This window comes from Salmo salar, chromosome 24 (genome assembly GCF_965601325.2).
Source record: "Salmo salar chromosome 24, fSalSal1, whole genome shotgun sequence".
Classification (NCBI taxonomy): domain Eukaryota; kingdom Metazoa; phylum Chordata; class Actinopteri; order Salmoniformes; family Salmonidae; genus Salmo; species Salmo salar.
Genome location: NC_138314.1, coordinates 37,991,789 through 38,012,789, shown reverse-complemented (window position 1 = coordinate 38,012,789; position 21,001 = coordinate 37,991,789). Strand labels below are relative to the sequence as shown.

Here is a 21,001-nt window from a genome sequence, read left to right as displayed (position 1 = left end):
AATCCACTCATTTGAGGGGATGTTCACGTACTTTTGTGTGTGTGTGTGTATATATATATATATATATATATATAGTGTAATTTGTCATGAATGAATCAAGTGAAGATGAGGGTACACTAAAACATGCTACCTCTCATTAGCATCAAAAATAGGAGAAATATAGCATCTTGTGGTGTAGCCTACCATTAGCACATAGAAGTAATAATACCACAATGAGACATGATTTTACACTGGAAAAGTCATTTATTTACCTTGCAGTGAAAGGGGAAAAAAACTAATTTCACAACTGTCATTTGGCATCATACCAGAAAAAGAGATGCGATGATGTCAGTCAACTTGAAATGCATCTTTATCAGAGCCTTTATTAAAAGCCTTTTCATGACTTCTGCAGTTCAACACATCCAGGAGTTGGTGTGTGGTAATACGAGTCATGCATAACGCATGAAGACAGTAGAGAATAACAGTACAAACAAGGAGACCCTGAAGAATAGGAGTGGCTTAGTTTGTTTTTGCAGTCAATGTTCTTCCTTCTGCGGTCTTCATAGATCGGACTCTGGACCCTTTTTCCCCTTCCTGTTTCCCTGCCAATCAGAGGAGACCAGGAAGTATGGAGTGAGTAGTGTCTTACATCAGTAGTTTGGTGGTTAGCTTGTCAGGGTCTTGACCGTCTACAACGGCTTAAGACAGCTCAAGAGATTCAGCATTTCATGATGTGATAAGACCAGCTTGTAAGTTGTTACCAAACTAACATCCTTCAACTGAACTACACTAGTTAGCATAGAGACTTATAGTAGTGAGTTGGACTGAGTGAATGGTTCCGTTTTGTGTCAGTCTAGTAGTGTCCTGTTCTGGAGAGTGAGGACTGCTGCAGCTGCACTGTTACCTTGGTAATCTTCCTAGGGGTGACTTCCTGGCTGATCTAAGAGGGGAGCACACACACTTGACTCACGGCTTTACACAGGTTGAACAAACAAACACCGTAGCCCTAACTCCTCTCTCAGAACTAGGCGAGAGCTGCTGATTTTAAAATCAGACAGCGACAGTTAAAGAGGCACTATGTAAAAATCGCTCCGCCATTTCCTGGTTGCAAAAATTCTAATAGTTTGCCTAATTTTAGTTTGCGACAAAACAAGTAAGTATAGTGTAGAGAAATATTGTACCATCTAAACCACTGTGTAATATATGTTCCTTAACCAAAAATATTGTTGTTTCAGCTGTTTGAAGCTGGTGTACAAAACCGAAAGTAAGACAAAAAGAAAACTTAGACTTGCTTTCAATGAGAATGACGTGATGGAAAATGTTATGTTTGTGCTTTTCTAATAACCAATTTCTGTAATTTCCACGACAGATCTTTAACACCCATTTCTATGTGAATTTAGTCAAGTCGCCCAGAGCGCTACATGTTGCAGCTTTAAACTAAATATGTGTTGTATTAAGTGCCACTTGCAAGTGTGATGAGTATGTAATGTTCCATTCTACCTGGTGATGTTTTGGCTGATCTGTTTGTAAACCTTTCACTTTAGACTTCTCTTGTTCCAGTGAGGCATGTAGTGATGTCACCTGGAGAGGGAAATAAAGGTAATTCAACGAGGTCCTCAGCCTTGCATGGCAAGTTGAAAGGTTTGAGACACACACACACACACACACACACCTGTGAAGACAGCTCCTCTTTGATATTTAGAAGCTCTTCCACCTGCAGTAGGATCTCGGCTTTATCCTTCACTGTGGAGAGAATAAGTGAATGAGAACGTGAAGGCCTACCTAATGCATCGGTAATGGATTACAGTATAGTCAGATTGAATTAAGAGTGCAGTAGCTGTACTCACTCTCTCCCTGCTGCAGCATCTTCAGGAGCTGGGAGTTTCTAGCTTTCACTTCTTTGTATTTCACCTGAGGATTGAGATCAGGAGCGGAGCCCATGGGGACCATATAGATTCATACGCACATATAGATTTACACCAACTGTAAATGACTGATGGCAGTATTCTGTCCTTTGTCTTTAGGCATGCTCCATTAAAGCCTAGTACCAGTATCCCTACAATGACTCACCTCCCATTGTGAAATGACCTTCTTTAACTTGTCAATTTCTTGGTCTTTCTTCTCCAGGTCATCCTTTAGCTGCTCAGTTCGAGGGTCCTGAGAGGTGTGATGGGAGTCAGTTAGGCTGAGAGATAAGTTACACTGACCTCCATGGTCTTACCAGCAGTCACTCAAAGGTCGTTTTGCAAAAATGATTTTTTACACTAAACAGATTTGCAGTCGGCCTTACCGGTTCATGCTCTGTTGAAGTCGTGACCTCGAGGCCAGTGCTGTTAGAAAACTGCTCACGTCTTTTTTCCTGCTGTACGATTTTGCTAACGTCATCCTCAAGCTTGTTGAAGAACTTGTCTTCTGGAGGTGTGGGCGGTTTGGGCTCCTAGAGTGATGTCATCAATGGATTCAGAATTTGAATTATGACATCACACACACACACACACTACACAATTTGCGCCAGTTCACGTCATATCACCACCATTCCATCACATTCATCCTCACATGACAGGGTTTACACTCTGTCGAAGCACTATAGTAAGCCCAACACATTAAAACAACATTTTCCCTCACCTCTTTCTCCTGCTTCTTACTCTGATCTGGAAAGGAGAATCATGTTTTTTAAGTAGAATACAACATGTCAAGTATTAATTAATAATTTTTATGTCAAGTATTCATAGGTTGCATCTCCGTCACGTCATGCCATTGTTATGAACGTTGTCAAGCCGCTTGCAGTGGTGCCCTAAAGTGGTGAAAAACCTAGTCTACGGTTTCGTCTAAATTACACAAAAGTGCCTGGAAATACGATAACATTGCTAAAGTAGTAAAATATTTAATAGGAAACAACTTTGCCAACATTATGTCAATTTTACTTTACACTGATGGCAATGTTGTCATCAGCTAGCAAAGTTTGTCAAAAATAGCTAGCAATGCTAACATTAGCTAGCTAAAATCAGGTGGCCTATGACAAAAGGTTTTCCTACTAATTATTTGCCTCCTTTTTAATTTCATTGTATTTCCAAGCCAATGTAATGCACTTTTGATGAAATTTTCACCAGCACTCACTGACAATGCATTGAGTAGAATGCTCAGTCGGGCATCAGTTCAAAACAAACGTTCCAAACAATAGTGTGATTAAACATGCAACCCATGAACGTCATAAAAAAACGGAATAATATGATGAGTGGGACAACTGAGAAAACAGTGAGACATAGCATATCTACGCAGCACCAGCTCGAAGTGGATTGCTAAACAAGTAGTGCTACTGCAATGATGGCACAGTATTGATGACGTTGGGCAGTGTTCAATGTTATCGTAAGTGTAGCTCTCTGTTTGCCACTGGTGGTCTCACCCCCCTCCGCCTGGAAGTCCTTCAGAGAGACCGTCATCTTCTTGTCTTTTCCCTGCTGGTTCTTCTTCTTGTCCTTCTTCCCTGCTGCTGCTCCTCGGGACTTGGGAGAGGGAGTGTCTGTGCCGTCATCATCCTGACAGGAGGCAATTTATAAGAACAGCATTTGCTTAAATGGAACATTCATTAATCTCCCCTCTCTCCGTGGTTCAGATTTTTGTCAAATAGATGTTTAGTAACAGCGCGCTGCGATGGGGGCAGTGTGGTACCTGTTTATGCTGCTCAAACTCCAGTTTACTCATCATCAGTGCCTTCTCCAGGTCGGCCTCATAAAGCTCGCTCGTTAACTGCATTTGGCAGAAACAAAGACAAAAATAAAGGATAGATCAGATGGGGACTGTCAGGAAAGGGGAACACCCATGAGCAATACTCATGCCCATTCATGACCATGTCAGGTGTTATCATGGGCCCTGTTCAGAAACAACCCCTATCCGTTAAGGACTAAGCAATAAATATAGATCTGATTTTTGGGGGGGGATACGTAGCCTAGCGGTTAAAATATACCAATGTGCCCTTGGGCAAGGCACTTAAACCTAATTGCTCTTGTAAGTCTCTATTGATAAGAGTGTCTGCTAAATGAATAAAATGTATTAGTAATATAGTAGCAGGACCATTTTTATAACAACTATTCAATCCTCTCAGATCTCAACAAGTGTCTGGGGGGATAGGTTGTTTCTGGACAGGGCTCTGTTCTTAGTGAAGGGGTGTCTGTCGGGTTCTACCTGGTTGTCCCTTTGCTTCCATTGCTGCCAGCCTTCCGGGGGCATGGCTTGGTCCCCTGCTGCGGGATGGAGCAGCTCATTGGCCACACCCTGCAGAGACAGGGAGGGGGGCGGGGCAGAGGACTTCTGAGGGAGCTTCTTAAAGGCAAGATTTCTTAACTGGGGACAGGAGACAGGAGTCATTATCAGTCCTCAAGCTCAGGTAAATTAGTGAAAGTGAAACCTTTGAGAACCGACAATGAGACCACCAGAAATGGTGTTGACTAGGGAGTTGAAATGCCTCTGCCAATCACCTCATTGGCCTCGCTCTGTTGCTGCTCTTTCTTCTTCTTCCTCTTTTCCTTCTTCTTGTCATTGCTTGCGGTGGATTTCCCCCCGGTTGTCTTCCCGGGCCGAGCCTTTCCAGAGTCCCGGCCGCCTTTAGTCCTTCCCGACTCTGAATCGGAGTCCGAATCAGAGTCGACCTGGAGCAGGGCAAAGCGAGAGGCTGTGGTGTGGACGGAGATCATTGCTGACGCCATCTGCTGACCTGTGCACAACCTAAACCCAATAAGATACACACAGGAAGAAAACATGCACATCAAATTAGGCACTTGCTTAGCGACAAAACCATTCAAATCTAAACTTCTCCAGCAATAAATCAAAAGAAAATAATATGAAAAACGGACACAAATGTGAATGCCTAGTTCTACAATGGGCTAGACTGCCTATTTCTGATCTTTCTTGAAAAAAAATGTACTTTTGCCATGTGGCCTAGTATGAGTTAGCTACAAATAGCATGCCAGATAATGTGATATAAGCAGAGATTTTTGGTGTCCATTACTGGGCGTTACAGGAAAGCTCCATACAAACCGCCATAGATATTTCAACTAACCTGTTCTTGCTGATACTATTTTCACCGAATTGAAAATGAAGAAAATATCTTAGAAATGTCCGTTTCCAGTTGTAGGTGGTTCTACAAAAATTCAGAAAGTTATTACATCTATATTTTGTATCAAAACGAAATATGCCTCTTGCATGTGTGTAGATCTTAGTTTCGGTTGCACTGTCATCTACAAGACTAGTTCCTGCAAAGATGCTGGGAAATGCTAGATGCCTGGCAGCTAAGATGGCAAGGAACCTCCTTCTCTGGTACAAAACATTGAGTTTTCGCAGGTTTTTGTAGAACCACCTGCAAATGGAAACGAACATTTTTAAGATACTTTCTTCGTTCTTGATTCTGTGAAAAAAAGTATCGTCCAAGCAGTGGCGTAAAGTATTAAGTAAAAATAATTTTAAGTAGTACTTAAGTAGTTTTGGGTGGTATCTGTACTTTACTATTTATATTTTTGACAACTTTTACTTCACTACATTCCTAAAGAAAATATTGTACTTTTTACTCCATACATTTTGAATGCTTAGCAGGCCAGGAAAATTGTCAAATTCACACACTTATCAAGAGAACATCCTTGGTCATTCCTACTGCTTCTGATCTGGCGGACTCACTAAACACAAATGCTTCATTTGTAAATGATGTCCGAGTGTTGGAGATAGGACCATTTTCTTGTTTTTATTTATTTATTTATTTATTTACAGATAGCCAGGGGCTGTCTGGTTTGCTTAATATAACGAATTTTAAATAGTTTTACATTTGATACTTAAGTATATTTTAGCAATTACATTTACTTTTGATACTTAGGTATATATAAAGCCAAATACTTTTAGACATTTACTCAAGTAGTATTTTACTGGGCGACTTTCACTTTAGTAATTTTCTATTTAAGGATCCGCCCCCTTTTTTCAATTTTCGCCTAAAATGACATACCCAAATCTAACTGCCTGTAGCATTTGAAAGGAAACACTTTGAAGTTTGTGGAATGTAGGAGAACACAATAGATCTGGAAAAGATAATACATAGAAAGAAAAAAAACATTTTTCTATTTTTTGGTACCATCATCTTTGAAACGCAAGAGAAAGGCCACAATGTATTATTCCAGCCCAGGTGCAATTTAGATTGTGGCCACTAGATGGCAGCAGTGTATGCGCAACGTTTTAGACTGATCCAATGAACCATTATATTTATGTTCAAAATGTTGTACCAAGACTGCCCAAATGTGCCTAATTTGTTTATTAATAACTTTTAACGTTCAAAATTGTGCACTTTCCTCAAGCGGGGCGAGGCGGCAGGTAGCCTAGTGGTTAGTGTTGGACTAGTAACCAAAAGTTTGCAAGATCGAATCCCCGCGCTGACAAGGTAAAAATCTGTTGTTCTGCTCCTGAACAAGGCAGTCAACCCACTGTTCCTAGGCCGTCATTGAAAATAAGAATTTGTTTTTAACTAACTTGCCTAGTTAAATAAAGGTAAAATCAAATGTATTTTAAAAAACAATAGCATGGTATTCTTTCACTATAATAGCTACTGTAAATTGGACAGTGCAGTTAGATTAACAAGAATGTAAGCTTTCTGCCAATAACAGATATGTCTATGTCCTGGCAAATGTTCTTGTTACTTACAACCTCATGCTAATCGCATTAGCCTACGTTAGCTCAACTGTCCCGTGGAAGGGACACCGATCCCGAAGAAGATGTATAAGTATCTTTACTTTTACTCAACATGACAATTGGGTACTTTTTCCACCACTGTCGCCAACAGGACATATTATTTGAAAAATCTATGGCGACGGTTTGTATGGAACCTTCCTGTAACGCCCAGTAATGGGACACCAAATATATTTTGTTTATCACATTATCTGGCATATAACCTGTAGCTATGACCCTACCTTATGGTGAGTAAGCTAAGTCGTAACACTTGAGTCTGGCTTCAGTGACTGGCTAGCTAGCTGGATGCAAGTGAGTTTATTGCTAGTAGCTAACGTTAGTTAGCTAACTTACATGACATTATCATGTCACTCAAAGGGACAACTGGCTAGCTTGTTGCTGGCTTACCTGTCCCGCACTGGCACTTCTCTTCAGTTTAGCTAGCCAACTAACGTTAGGTAGCTTAGCTAAACAACTGGGTTTCAACGTTGTGCGAGTAATATGTCTGCTAACTAGCTAGTTGGTTTACACCGTTTCAACGTGTAACGTTAATAATACAACACGGCACAGAGGGGAGTGGGCATTAGATAATTGGAGATCTAGCTAGCTAACTACCGAAATAAACAGTGTCCGTCGATTAGCTTGGTTCAAAAGAAAGCATCGAATGTCGTTGCCTAGCTAACTCAGTCATATAGATATATATAATAGTTCTAGCTGGATAGCATATTAGCTACATTTCATCCATACCAATGATGTAGCTCGTATGTATGACAAACTAAAATGCTTTTATCATTTTGAAATCAGATTATTAAAATATTGTACCCCTTGTACCGAGGGGAAAATAATTATTTAAAAAAAGATCCTTAAAAACATACTTTCACCTGTTCGAGTAGATAACCACACGTTCACCACTTCCAGTTACTAAAGTACCTATGGTGGCCCAGTTGCTCAAAATGTGTTCTGCAAGGGAAAAAAAGGGGTAATATGCAGAATGGAGCGGCTCATAATATGTTGACTTCCCTTAAACAGAAGATGGAGACAGAGGTCTACTTTTCCACGACACTGTATTCATGACAGCAACATGGTACCATTCATGATGATCATCATCATACAATGTATCGCGATTGACGATCTGCTTATTTATACAGCATTCGTTCAGGTCAGGACCACTCGTTTTCAGTATCCACAAGAAGTTTAATCATACAATGTTTTCTGGCAGTATAATCATGGTCGGCGCCTCCATCATTTAGAATTGTACTTTAATTATCCGTGCTTATGTTATTTATAAGAGGGATTTTCTAAATATGCATTGTGCCACCTCGGCCTCTTGAAATTGGTATATGTAGCCAACATGCAACAGGTGTCCTGTCATGTCTGCGAGCTTGCACCCATTGACAACAATATCCACGAGATGGCGTCTCGTGCGTCAAAGTCTGCAATGCCACCAGATCATCGTTTGACTCAAACCAAGCCCGTCTTTGTGTAGCTATTATTTCGATTTTAATGTGATCAAATTGTTAAATTTGAAACGCTGTAGAGTCCACTAGCGACAGGTTTAGGCCTATTCATAGATTTAGTTGTGCACAGGTGTAGTCCCTACATAATAGCGTATGATGTTACTAAGATGCGCTGTAGCCTAGGCTATGTCATGTGTAAGATGTATTAATAAACAATATGTTTGTCATATACACATACTCCAGATTTTAAATTAATTAGCCTATATGAGGGAGTAGGCTAGGCCAGTATTGTATTATAGGCCCACCAACATAGTGACAGGTTTGTTTGGTAAGAGGTTATTTAATCAATCTAATCACATATTTTATAGGGTGAACATTAAACTCTAATTATTTACAGTGGATGCTTGCCTGCTCTTGCAATACTATCAGCTGTTTAACCAAACTTGTTATTTGGCTCACTGCCTCAGCTCTCTTCCTTGTTTCATTAGGCGGAAGGTGAGGGCAGATAAAGTTCTGCGCATGCTCTATAGGTTGTTTTTCACAAAATCCTAGCTTAAAGTGAGCTGAGAGACGAAAGTTCCTTGTCTTTGACTAGAGACCAACGCGCGGAAGGGCAGACGATAGCAGCACCCACTGCTGTTATTAGCCTTCACATCTCAATGTACTGTTGTCAAAGAAAGCACTGATCATGCCCACTGCTTTTGCAGGGCAAAGATATTGATCAGTGTTAGAATACTCCATTTTTTCTTATGAGATTATTTTTCATAGATTTTTATTTGTAGGTAGATATTTTTCCACCATGGTGCTAGGAAAGGTAAAGAGCTTCACCGTAACCTACGACTGTCTCAATGACAGCAATGTCCCCGTTTTCGCAAGCGGGGACTCCGTCTCAGGTAGGGTTATCATCGAAGTCACCGGAGAAATCCGTGTGAAATCTCTTAAAATTCAAGCAAAGGGATTTGCAAAAGTTCGTTGGACTGAATCCCGAAATGCTGGATCTAACACTGCCTATACGCAAAATTACACAGAAGAAGTGGAATATCTAAACCATAGAGACATCCTAATTGGACATGAAAGAGGTAAGATAGCCTAAAACAACCATATTTGTAGCTAAAGAAATCACTTTGTTTCCTGAGATGCTCTGTTTAGGCTAGTCATTGTGGGTCTTGAGGTTCCTTACAGAGGATGCTGTTGTGCTGTCAACCTAACGTTATACGTTACAGACTGGCTAATAATGAACATAATTGAATGCATAACAGATAAAGATTGGGGACGATCTATGAACCACAATCACAACACCTTTTTATTTGTTTTTTACTGGCTATAACACATGCATATCGGCACATGCATGTCTTGCAGGTCAAATTCTCCTTGAGACATTTAAAACTACCGTAGGATATTCTTCAATTAAATCATTTAAGATATGGGAATTTATTTTATCATGATACTTTACAATTAGCCGGTGCTTGAAAAGGTCTACATGATTAATAAAGTCTATTAAGTTAGCGATGTCTGAGCTGCAGACTGAATGACACTGGTCTCTATCCTTCCTTCATTTTAGCCTATCATAACAATGATATAAATTACAATGTTTAATCAACACAGTACATTGAGGTATATAGCAGTCTCCGTTTACATATTTGTAGTTTCACTAAAAAAAAAATCGTTTTTATCGAGCGATCTTGTCATGTTTAACATTGAATCTTTTCTTAAGTTTCCACCCATTGTTCAAAGCGGTTCCATCCTGTTCAGAAACTGGATGTGTGGGGGTTTAAGGGACTGCGCTTTCTCTCCGTTGATTGGCTGAAGTGCTCATGTGTCTTACAATGACCTAATGCTTTTGCGGAAAGTGACAGAGAAACCTGCAATTTATCCGACCTGCCAGTACAAGGTTACAAAGTCGCATAAAAATAAAAATAGCATTCGTTCTATTTATTTTTTTGCCTTCATGTGTAGGCATGTCTAGTGTTTAGTGCTACTATGTAGCCTAATATAAGCAACATTCAGATATCAAATGAATGGTGCATAAGTCCTGCACTTGGCTATGAAGTAGAAGTTGTACAATTACCAAGCCTATTTGAACGCACAACACTTTAGCATATTTGCGGATGATAAATGTAGCCCTGTTTTTGTTCACTTTCAATTTACACCACTGAAACTCGGTGGTCCAAAGCAGTAGAACAGGTTTGTTAGTCTGTTGCTAATGTACGAAGTAGATCTTTCAGCTGATTGGATAGAAAGGTCAGTCTGATAATTTAAGTAGCTTAATTGAATGTGTCGTGGAAATGCTTGCCATGAGGTATTTTATTTTGTAGGCTACAGTGTAGCCCAAACACTTATTGGCTGTTCCTTGGTAATGTCTGTAAATGCATAATTGCATTTGAAATGAGTTTACAGACTGTAATTTGTTTCTTGATGGTGAAAATAATGTATTTGATCTGTCTCTGTATGGGGAATAATATATGCATATGTTGTTAATGTTTTATATCAATTGTTGAATAGTTTGATTCGGTTTCTTGAAATGGTCAATGCCTTATTCTGTGGCTTTATTAAAATAATGTATGTAGTTTATAGATATCAGTGGCGCTTAATAAAGGTTGAATTAATTGAATTGCTTCTTTGTCTGTCGTCTTTTTCATTCCTCTTTCCTGTCTCTTACAATCCCTGGTCCACGCTGCAGTAATTTACACGCTTCAGATCTAGAGGGGGTTGTCCCTGATAGTGAACCACTGACTGAATGCCGCACAGTGAATGTTTAATGAGAGAGCCGGGTTTGGGAAGCTGCTCGCTCCGGTTTAGGCCGGTCTCCTCCTGCTCCAGTCTGCGTTTGAGTGACAGCTCGGCAGTTGTTTACCACGACTCCGCTGCCGCTAAGGCTGGGAGGATTGCTGAGCTAGAGGAAACCGAGATCCCGCTCTATAGCGCGTTGCTTTCAAAAAGCACACAGCAAGATATATTTTCGTACTGATCATATAATGCGTAATTAATTACACAACACCAAACTCATCTCTCCATATTACACTACATAAGGAATAATCCATACTTTCAGAGTAATAACAATTAGATGATATATTTTACAGTTCATAATTGGGGCTTCTATTAAACAATATATATTATATATGTTCTCTCTTTCAATACTGACTTACACAATGTGTCAGTGTAATTGTTCGGGACTTTAAGGTTTTTGCTAGATAAGTAAATATGTTTCTAGAAAGATCATCTTTAATTGCAGAGATCATCATTTCACATTTTAATATTTTTCTCTCATCATTCTCATATTACAAACCTTTCAGTGCCTTCCTGGTGTCCAATAATGATATAAATAGTTATATTGTGCTCTCTGTTGTGTTATTGTGTGTTATATCTGTGTTGTAATACGCAGGTGACGTCATACTGCATATTTCCCAGGTATGGTATACGTGTGTTGGAATATTGTCCTTCTGTTGTTTCAGATGAGGACAACTCAGAAGAAGGACTCACCACTATCCATTCAGGAAGACACGAGTATGCATTCAGCCTTGAGCTTCCACAGACGTGAGTATATCCACTTAACTGATCAAAAAACTGACTTGAGGAAAAATGTTTCTATTTAATATCCTTATGTCTTTCCTTAGTTGAAGATTGCGCTAGAGGCTGGCTTTATGTTTTCCAAAAATGACCTGTTTTTGTACCCCCTTGTCTCTCTCTGTCCCCTCTCTTATCTCTCACAGACCTCTGGCTACCTCGTTGGAAGGGAAGCACGGCAGCGTGCGTTACTGGGTGAAGGCCGAGCTACACAGGCCATGGTTTCTGCCCATGAAGACCAAGAAAGAATTCACAGTGTTTGAACACATCGACATAAACACTCCTTTACTCCTGGTGAGCTCACGGATCTGTCTCCTGTACAGTGTCTGTAAGTTTATGCATTGTGAACTTTTAGGGTCTTGTTCAGTGGGCAGCAGAGATCTATTTCCATTGGTAGCCAAGAGAGAGACTTAAAGGTGGAAGTATGACAAGTGCTTAGTTACAGATGTTGCCTAGATATAGAAATAATTAGAAAATGCCATCACTCAGGCACCTTGCTTTTCATTGGTTGTAATCTGATTTGGTGTCATGGCTGCCAGCGCCTCTGTTGTTGTTGTGGCAGAATGTGCTAGTCACACATTTTGTTTTACTAGTGAACCCCAAACCCATAGCACAGAGGACACCAGTGGACATGGCTTGTGAAAAACCCCTCAGTTGAGCCATATGCTCCCGAGTGGCGCAGCGGTCTGAGGCACTGCATCTTAGTGCAAGAGGCGTCACTACAGTCCCTGGTTCGATTCTGGGTTTGGCCGCGGTAGGCCGTCATTGTAAATAAGAATTTGTTCTTAACTGACTTGCCTAGTTAAATAAAGGTTCAATTAAAAAAAGAAAACCTAACAGAGATTTTGTTCTGATCAGTTGGTAAAGTAGAGAAATCAACACATTCAAAATATGGTTCAAACAAAGCGGTGTTGTTGGTCATGTATAGATGTTAAATGACAGATGAGGGTGAATTGATCTTTAATGTTCTGTGACAGCCACTTAGTATGGTGATGACCTCGACTGCCTAAACATGTCTTCTGGGTTTATGGTCATTGTGTTAACTGAGACAGGTGCAGCTTTCTGTCAGGCCCCCCCCCCCCCCCCCCCCCCATAAGGAAGCCTGATTCTCAAGCTCTTACATTCCGTTGCTCTCTCTGTCTGTTTCACAGTCACCCCAGGCAGGTACGAAAGACAAGACTTTATGCTGCTGGTTCTGCACCTCAGGTCCAATCTCCTTAAGTGCCAAAATCGAAAGGAAGGGATATACCCCAGGTGAGGAGAACACCCTGACTCTGTCACTCTAATTGATTAGTAATTTGGCACTCTTGTAGGTAAATGACTACAGATGACTGCCATATTATGTTTGATGATGACATCTCAATCGAAGGATCTTTGGACCGATTTAACTAAACTTCTTCTTTCTTGTCTTTGCAGGAGAGTCGATTCAGATCTTTGCCGAGATCGAGAATTGTTCCTCTCGCATGGTCGTGCCTAAGGCAGCCATTTACCAAACACAGACCTTCAAAGCCAAAGGTAAACTGAAGGAGGTCAAACAGCTGGTGGCCAACCTCCGAGGGGAGTCACTGTCCTCGGGCAAGACGGAGACGTGGAGTGGCAAAATGCTGAAGATCCCCCCTGTCTCTCCCTCCATCTTGAACTGCAGCATCATCCGAGTGGAGTATTCTCTCATGGTGAGTACAGCTACTGATCTGGGCAGATCCTCTCTTCCTCTTTCTCCTTCTGACCTTCTCTTTCTCCCTCTGACCTTCTCTTTCTCCCTCTGACCTTCTCTTTCTCCTTCTGACCTTCTCTTTCTCCCTCTGACCTTCTCTTTCTCCCTCTGACCTTCTCTTTCTCCCTCTGACCTTCTCTTTCTCCATCTGACCTTCTCTTTCTCCCTCTCAACTTCCCTTTCAACTTCTCTTTCTCCCTCTGACCTTCTCTCTCTCCCTCTCACCTTCTCTCTCCCTCTCACCTTCTCTCTCTCCCTCTCACCTTCTCTCTCCCTCTCACCTTCTCTCTCTCCCTCTCACCTTCTCTCTCTCCCTCTCACCTTCTCTTTCTCCCTCTCACCTTCTTTCTCCCTCTCACCTTCTCTTTCTCCCTCTCAACTTCTTTCTCTCCCTCTCACCTTCTCTCTCTCCCTCTCACCTTCTCTTTCTCCCTCTCACCTTTCTCCCTCTCACCTTTCTCCCTCTCACCTTCTCTTTCTCCCTCTCACCTTCTTTCTCCCTCTCACCTTCTCTTTCTCCCTCTCACCTTCTTTCTTTCTTTCTTTCTTTCTTTCTTTCTTTCTTTCTTTCTTTCTTTCTTTCTTTCTTTCTTTCTTTCTCTCCCTCTCACATTCTCTTTCTTTCTCTCCCTCTCACATTCTCTTTCTCCCTCTCCCTCACACCTTCTCTTTCTCCCTCTCCCTCTCACCATCTCTTTCTCCCTCTCACGTTCTCTTTCTCTATCCAATTACTCATCTCCAATGTGGTGGTGACAATTGTCAACAGATTCAGTCACGTTGAGGTAAATCTGGACATGTAAATATGGAGTGATGTAAAATGTCAAGACACTATTATGGGCCACATATCACATTGGTACTAGGCACATTTACAAAGGTTTCTTGAGTTCCTAGAAAACTCTCTTAAGTTTCCCACTGTGACCTAGGTAGCTTTGGCAAAGACATTGTCATTGTACCAGGTGTTCTCTCCATTCGCAGTTAAGAGGATGAGTCTAGAATATCTGTGGCAACAGTTGTCTTAGAGGTGCTAATGACCTCTATACCCTGTCAACAGACTGCTTCAGGCTTTCCCTTGCATCAGTGGAACACCTACATGAGATGACCTCCCATACAGAAGGAGTGTAACACTGTAGATCACACAGGTGTGTTGTTCAGTGAAGGTGGAGCTACAGTACTTACCCTCTGTTGTGTGCTGCTCACCCTCTCCAGGTGTACGTAGACATCCCCGGAGCTATGAACCTGTCTCTGAACCTGCCACTGATCATCGGCACCATCCCGCTGCACCCCGTCGGCAGCCGCACCTCCAGCGTCAGCAGCCAGTGCAGCATGACCATGAGCTGGCTAGGTATGGCCCTGCCAGAGCGTCCTGAAGCCCCACCAAGCTATGCCGAGATCATGACAGAGGAGCAGAGACGGAGCCTGGAGGTGACCTCAGCCAGGGATGAGTTGGAGGGATCACTCTTTGCCTACATCCAGGAGTTCCGCTTCCAGCCCCCTCCTCTCTACTCTGAGGTACGCATCAGCAAAACGTACACCCACTACTAAGACTAATTATTTTACACACTGCAGTTAGTGAACATATTCAAGTCTGGTAGCCGAGAGGTGCCGTTCCAGTAATTAAAGCAGTGTTTCCTTCACTTCCGCCAGGTTGATCCCAATCCTGATCAAGCCAGCCGGACAGAGGAGCGGAGGTCTGACACCTGTCCATCACGCTGAAGGAAACTCAGAGCCCAGCCCGGAGATGTTTTGGGCGTTTCTAGTCAGCGCTGTTTTTGTTTTTTCCCCCCCAGCGACAGCGTTCGCACGCCACCGTCGATGTTGAGAGAAAACAAAACAAAGAAACAAACATGGATGATACCACGGTTGAACGAAGCCCCTCCCACAGAGAGAGGCACAGGAAGTCAGTACGGGAACACTTCCTGGCAGCCTGCAAGGCCGGGGCACGGCTAGACAAACACACACCTGAGCTGTGAAAAAAAAAACCCTGTAGTGGAGACAGCCTTGGTGGAGTGGTGATGCCGTGCCAGGGCCCTGTCTGCCTATAGCTCTTAATATCCTGCTTTCTTCTGTAACCACGGCATACAGACATGGCTCTCACACAGAGCAGAACTGTCATGTCGAGATCTGAGCAGAAAAAAAAGAACAAACAGGAAGAAGAGAAAACAATATAAGCACCACTGTCTGAAGAGCAGAGAGACTACCTTCTTCCTGTCTGAAGAGCAGAGAGACTACCCTCCTCCTGTCTGAAGAGCAGAGGGACTACCCTCCTCCTGTCTGAAGAGCAGAGAGACTACCCTCCTCCTGTCTGAAGAGCAGAGAGACTACCCTCCTCCTGTCTGAACAGCAGAGAGACTACCCTCCTCCTGTCTGAAGAGCAGAGAGACTACCCTCCTCCTGTCTGAAGAGCAGAGAGACTACCTTCTTCCTGTCTGAAGAGCAGAGAGACTACCCTCCTCCTGTCTGAAGAGCAGAGAGACTACCCTCCTCCTGTCTGAAGAGCAGAGGGACTACCCTCCTCCTGTCTGAAGAGCAGAGAGACTACCCTCCTCCTGTCTGAAGAGCAGAGAGACTACCCTCCTCCTGTCTGAAGAGCAGAGAGACTACCCTCCTCCTGTCTGAAGAGCAGAGAGACTACCCTCCTCCTGTCTGAAGAGCAGAGAGACTACACTCCTCCTGTCTGAAGAGCAGAGAGACTACCCTCCTCCTGTCTGAAGAGCAGAGAGACTACCCTCCTCCTGTCTGAAGAGCAGAGGGACTACCCTCCTCCTGTCTGAAGAGCAGAGAGACTACCCTCCTCCTGTCTGAAGAGCAGAGAGACTACCCTCCTCCTGTCTGAAGAGCTCAGCAGCAGAGAGACTACCCTCCTCCTGTCTGAAGAGCTGAGCAGCAGAGAGACTACCTTCTTCCTGTCTGAACAGCTCAGCAGCAGAGAGACTACCCTCCTGTCTGAAGAGCTGAGCAGCAGAGAGACTACCTTCTTCCTGTCTGAACAGCTCAGCAGCAGAGAGACTACCCTCCTCCTGTCTGAACAGCTCAGCAGCAGAGAGACTACCTTCTTCCTGTCTGAAGAGCTCAGCAGCAGAGAGACTACCTTCTTCCTGTCTGAAGAGCTCAGCAGCAGAGCGACTACCTTCTTCCTGTCTGAACAGCTCAGCAGCAGAGAGACTACCCTCCTGTCTGAAGAGCTCAGCAGCAGAGAGACTACCTTCTTCCTGTCTGAACAGCTCAGCAGCAGAGAGACTACCCTCCTCCTGTCCGAAGAGCTGAGCAGCAGAGAGACTACCTTCTTCCTGTCTGAAGAGCTGAGCAGCAGAGAGACTACCTTCTTCCTGTCTGAAGAGCTCAGCAGCAGAGAGACTACCCTCCTCCTGTCCGAAGAGCTGAGCAGCAGAGAGACTACCCTCTTCCTGTCTGAAGAGCTGAGCAGCAGAGAGACTACCCTCCTCCTGTCTGAAGAGCTCAGCAGCAGAGAGACTACCCTCCTGTCTGAAGAGCTCAGCAGCAGAGAGACTACCCTCTTCCTGTCTGAAGAGCTGAGCAGCAGAGAGACTACCCTCCTCCTGTCTGAAGAGCTCAGCAGCAGAGAGACTACCCTCCTCCTGTCTGAAGAGCTCAGCAGCAGAGGGACTACCCTCCTCCTGTCCGAAGAGCTGAGCAGCAGAGAGACTACCTTCTTCCTGTCTGAAGAGCTCAGCAGCAGAGAGACTACCCTCCTCCTGTCTGAACAGCTCAGCAGCAGAGAGACTACCTTCTTCCTGTCTGAAGAGCTCAGCAACAGAGAGACTACCCTCCTCCTGTCTGAAGAGCTCAGCAGCAGAGAGACTACCTTCTTCCTGTCTGAAGAGCTGAGCAGCAGAGAGACTACCCTCCTCCTGTCTGAAGAGCTCAGCAGCAGAGAGACTACCCTCCTCCTGTCTGAAGAGCTCAGCAACAGAGAGACTACCCTCTTCCTGTCTGAAGAGCTCAGCAGCAGAGAGACTACCCTCCTCCTGTCTGAAGAGCTCAGCAGCAGAGAGACTACCTTCTTCCTGTCTGAAGAGCTCAGCAGCAGAGAGACTACCCTCCTGTCTCATGAGGGATTTTTGCACGTTATTCTTGGCTTAAGTTGTGTGGTTCCATTTTGAAGAAGAAAAAAGAATCCCTAATGTTTTTTTCAGCCTAGTAACATGCTGGATGAAAGAGACTGCAGGCTTAACGCCTAGACTCCTTATCCGCACAACTTCGAACAACGCAGAGAACATAGATACTTGGGGGAACGCAAGACTGAAAAGGACAGAAACAATGCACTGACCTTGTTTAATCTGTTTTAAGATGTTATTTTTCTTGGTCACATTTCCTTAATGACGTGTAGACTGGACTTGAAAGCAGCAGCACACTCTCCATTCAAAAGCTATTTTTCGATATCTCCTCAGTTGGCTTCCTTTTTACTTGACTAGATTCTGTCTTTTGATTTAGTTCCAAACTTAGAATGCCTTCGATCCAATCATATGTTCCTTTGTGTTTATGTTGCACTGTGTTCTGGAGTAGAGGAGACTCAGGCCAGCACTTGCAACTCAAGTAGAGCATTAGATGCAGAGACTTGTGAGTGTATGTGTATGCGTGCATTTGGAACATATTAGAATGCCCATCCTCAGTGTCTCCCCGTCCCTCTACTCACAGCACAGAGCGACGCAGGCTTACATACTGGCAAAAACCACTGTAATAGGTGGTCTTCTCACTTGGCAACAAAAAACAAGACGTTTTAATTGCACTGTTTGAAATAGTAAAAGGAGGATTTCTCATATTTTAAAATAGTATATTACCAAAACAAGAGAGAAGAGAAATACACGGAGCAGCAAGGTAGCTTCGGAAGAGCAACAACATTCCATTTTGTCCATGCTACACTTGCCGACTTCATTCACCAACTACTTCATTTTCCAGACCAGTGAAGACTGAAATGCTAGATTTATATATATATATAAAAAGTAAGAGTACATGGTATGATCTGCTTCTAAAAATGGGGCAGATGCAAACCCAGCCTGGCAAACTGCTGGGGAATAATGGAGGCTGGAGGGAGGAGCTATAGGAGGACGGGCTCATTGTAATAGCTGGAATGGAATTAATGGAAGGGTATCAAACATGGAAACCACATGTTTGACTCCGTTCCTTTATTCCATTCCAGACATTATAATAAGCCCCTCCTATAGTTCCTCCCACCAGCCTCCACTATATTAGATGTTGCTAAAGCTCCACTCAAACTGGTCAGAACAAATAGTGGTAGGTTGACACGAGTAATACATTGGTTTTCAAACTCATTCAACACCTAGACCAGCTAGAGTGGAGCTCTGGCATTGTCTTAAAGAGGCACTTTTTGATAATAAAAAAAAAACTAACTAGCATTGATGGTGGGAGGTCTGTAAAAAGTCTGGTAACCACATAATACTTTCTGATGAGAAATGTAGTCAAAAAGTGTTGTGATGGACATGAATGCATTATTTAATCTTCTAAGATTAGAAGTTTTTAAGTTTACAGTTTTGAATTAGTTGACACAAGTTTGTATGTTATGTTTTTGTGCTCTGTTAAGATCCAGCTAGCAAATATAAGAATACTGCTTACAGTAATAGACAACAAACTAGGAATTAAAGTGATCTTATCTTAGTGGCCTTGACACAGAACTGACCTAATTATGATGCTTCATTATCGAGTGTCTAAACAATTTACAACCTTACTCTTTTTTCTCTTTTCTGTGTCTGTATGTATTAGTCATTTGAAGTTTTTCAAAGGGACATAAAGGGAAGAAAAAAATTGTCCTTAAAAGAAAGTGTAAAAAAAAAGAAAAGAAGACGATCCCTGGATGAGCCTTTTTGATTGTGCATTTGTCTGAATATCTTTACTGATGACTTGGCTAGATAATGTACTAGGGTATTGATGGTTTGTTTTCCAGTCAGACAACCCCATTTAGTTAAGTTCTACTCACCTCTCAGCTTCATGGAACAGCTGTGGATCAGCAACCCTCCCTCCCCCCCGAGAATGAATTAGCTAAGAAGTGGAATATATTGATATTCAAAGATAAAATCCCTCTCCTCACTTATTTTTGTGTTGTTTTTTTTTTGTTGCTTTGATTTTATCTTAGGGAATCTGTATCAAGTTAAAAGAAAAATGAATACGCTTAAATCTATTTCAGGTTGGTCAATTCTATAGTTCGTTGTTCGGTGTAGTCAGTGTAGTCCAGTGTTAAAAGCTAAATTCCTGACTTATTGAAGTGAGGAATCAAAATGCTAAAAATGGGAGAGTGGATCTAAAATGTTTTAGAAACAAAGTGCAATATTACTCATTTGAATGTGATTTAGTCTCTATTTGTAAATCTATTTTCTCCTTTGTCTTTAGAGTTTGTTGTGCATGATCATCTATAGATATTGTATGAATATCCTGAATGATTGTAACCATTTTGTCTAGTTATTCTTTTGAGTTTAATAAACTTTTGTAAAAAATTATTAATTTCTTTCTTCTTGATGACACCACTAATCCAACTTCAGTAGATATGTTATTTTTATTAAGATAAAAAAAACATGATAACTTACATCAGGTAGTCTGACATAAATTTAGTTAGGCGGTATAATGCATAGAGCCTATTACCCATAACCTATATGACGATCAAGGGCCGGACGTCAGCAGAGGTGTAGCAGTCCCACATTTTGAAAGAAAACAAGCTCTCACTACCATATAGTCACGACACACACAGCCAAAGCTTCCATAATGTGCAACAGCGCCCCTGCTGGTAATTCCTAGAACTTACACTTCACTCCAATGTATTCAATATTCCAATAGTGTGGGCCAGACACAAGACACACATATTGGTAGTGGTTTTCTAGAAACTAAATGTCACACAAGTAGCTATAAACAATTCAATGCTAATAAGGATTACCAATAATTAAATGATGGTTATATCCAAATATACTTGGTTTTATTTTTGTCTTGGTAAAGGTTTTGTAAGTTACTGTAAAGTGAGTGTGCTGTAAGGCCTCCCAACCCAAACCACCAGGAATTCATATCCGCCATACTTCTCTCTGTTTACACAACTTCATGACTTCAACAAACATTATTTTGTTTATTTTCCTTGCAATGCTTTTCATAGGAAAACATATTTGCCACAGCATTACATTTCATTCCATTCGTTTTATACACGCATGTGAGCAAATTATTTATATATATATATACACTAGATGACTGATAGGGGGCGATGTTTTGGAACCACTTCGCCACCATCTTGGCACTTTTCGACTGTTGTAAAAACATATTTTGGAAGGTATAAAAATGTATTTATTAATGTCTACATTTAGTTTTTGCCATGTTTATTCTATTACAGATACCTTAATGAAATGTATAATTATATTATGTGAGCTAAACATAAAAATACAAAATTAAATAAATCAATAAAAACTAACCTTAAAGTAGAATTTTTTCAAAGTACTGATCTTACCCCACAACAAAAACAAAAATACTTAAATGCATACAATTGTGTCCTTGAAACATTTAATTGAAATACTGTAGAATTCCATTAATTGCTGTGGAGGACTGCTTCTTCTGGGGAGTGCCAATATGGCCGACCGGT

The 21,001-nt window shown here is 41.9% G+C and overlaps 2 protein-coding genes across 7 annotated transcripts; one reads left to right on the top strand and one right to left on the bottom strand.

The window, feature by feature from the left end:
• Positions 1–223: 223 nt before the first annotated feature.
• On the bottom strand, positions 224–7,661 carry gkap1 (G kinase anchoring protein 1). Of its 6 annotated transcripts, none has more exons than XM_082968688.1 (13): positions 7,560–7,661; positions 4,455–4,701; positions 4,162–4,320; positions 3,649–3,726; positions 3,383–3,515; positions 2,605–2,630; positions 2,270–2,416; positions 2,050–2,136; positions 1,827–1,890; positions 1,652–1,722; positions 1,480–1,560; positions 884–919; positions 224–581 (listed from the first exon to the last, which is right to left on the bottom strand). In XM_082968688.1, the coding sequence occupies exons 2-13, from the start codon at positions 4,680–4,682 to the stop codon at positions 540–542; spliced, it is 1,152 nt and encodes a 383-aa protein (XP_082824814.1). In that variant the 5' UTR covers positions 4,683–4,701; positions 7,560–7,661; the 3' UTR covers positions 224–539. The 6 variants fall into 6 exon arrangements, with proteins under 6 accessions (XP_082824814.1, XP_082824817.1, XP_082824813.1 ...); XM_082968691.1 differs by having other exon boundaries at positions 4,162–4,251; XM_082968687.1 differs by having other exon boundaries at positions 7,554–7,658.
• A 1,049-nt stretch (positions 7,662–8,710) lies between these two features.
• LOC106585857 (arrestin domain-containing protein 3) lies at positions 8,711–19,883 on the top strand. The gene is made up of 7 exons (XM_014172559.3): positions 8,711–9,214; positions 11,588–11,669; positions 11,846–11,993; positions 12,851–12,953; positions 13,116–13,372; positions 14,620–14,922; positions 15,058–19,883. Exons 1-7 carry the CDS (start codon positions 8,935–8,937, stop codon positions 15,124–15,126), a joined length of 1,242 nt encoding a protein of 413 aa, XP_014028034.1. The 5' UTR covers positions 8,711–8,934; the 3' UTR covers positions 15,127–19,883.
• Positions 19,884–21,001: the final 1,118 nt, after the last annotated feature.

What these genes read in the sequence shown, in the direction of transcription:
- gkap1 (XM_082968688.1), bottom strand. Translation starts at nt 4,682, where the DNA reads ATGGCGTCAGCAATGATCTCCGTCCACACCACAGCCTCTCGCTTTGCC. An exon ending in CTTCAACAGAGCATGAACCG is followed by an intron (nt 2,137 to 2,269) that starts GTAAGGCCGACT and finishes CACACCTCTCAG; the next exon opens with GACCCTCGAACTGAGCAGCT. An exon ending in AAGAGGAGCTGTCTTCACAG is followed by an intron (nt 1,561 to 1,651) that starts GTGTGTGTGTGT and finishes TTCCCTCTCCAG; the next exon opens with GTGACATCACTACATGCCTC.
- LOC106585857 (XM_014172559.3), top strand. Translation starts at nt 8,935, where the DNA reads ATGGTGCTAGGAAAGGTAAAGAGCTTCACCGTAACCTACGACTGTCTC. An exon ending in AGCCTTGAGCTTCCACAGAC is followed by an intron (nt 11,670 to 11,845) that starts GTGAGTATATCC and finishes TATCTCTCACAG; the next exon opens with ACCTCTGGCTACCTCGTTGG. An exon ending in TAAACACTCCTTTACTCCTG is followed by an intron (nt 11,994 to 12,850) that starts GTGAGCTCACGG and finishes TCTGTTTCACAG; the next exon opens with TCACCCCAGGCAGGTACGAA.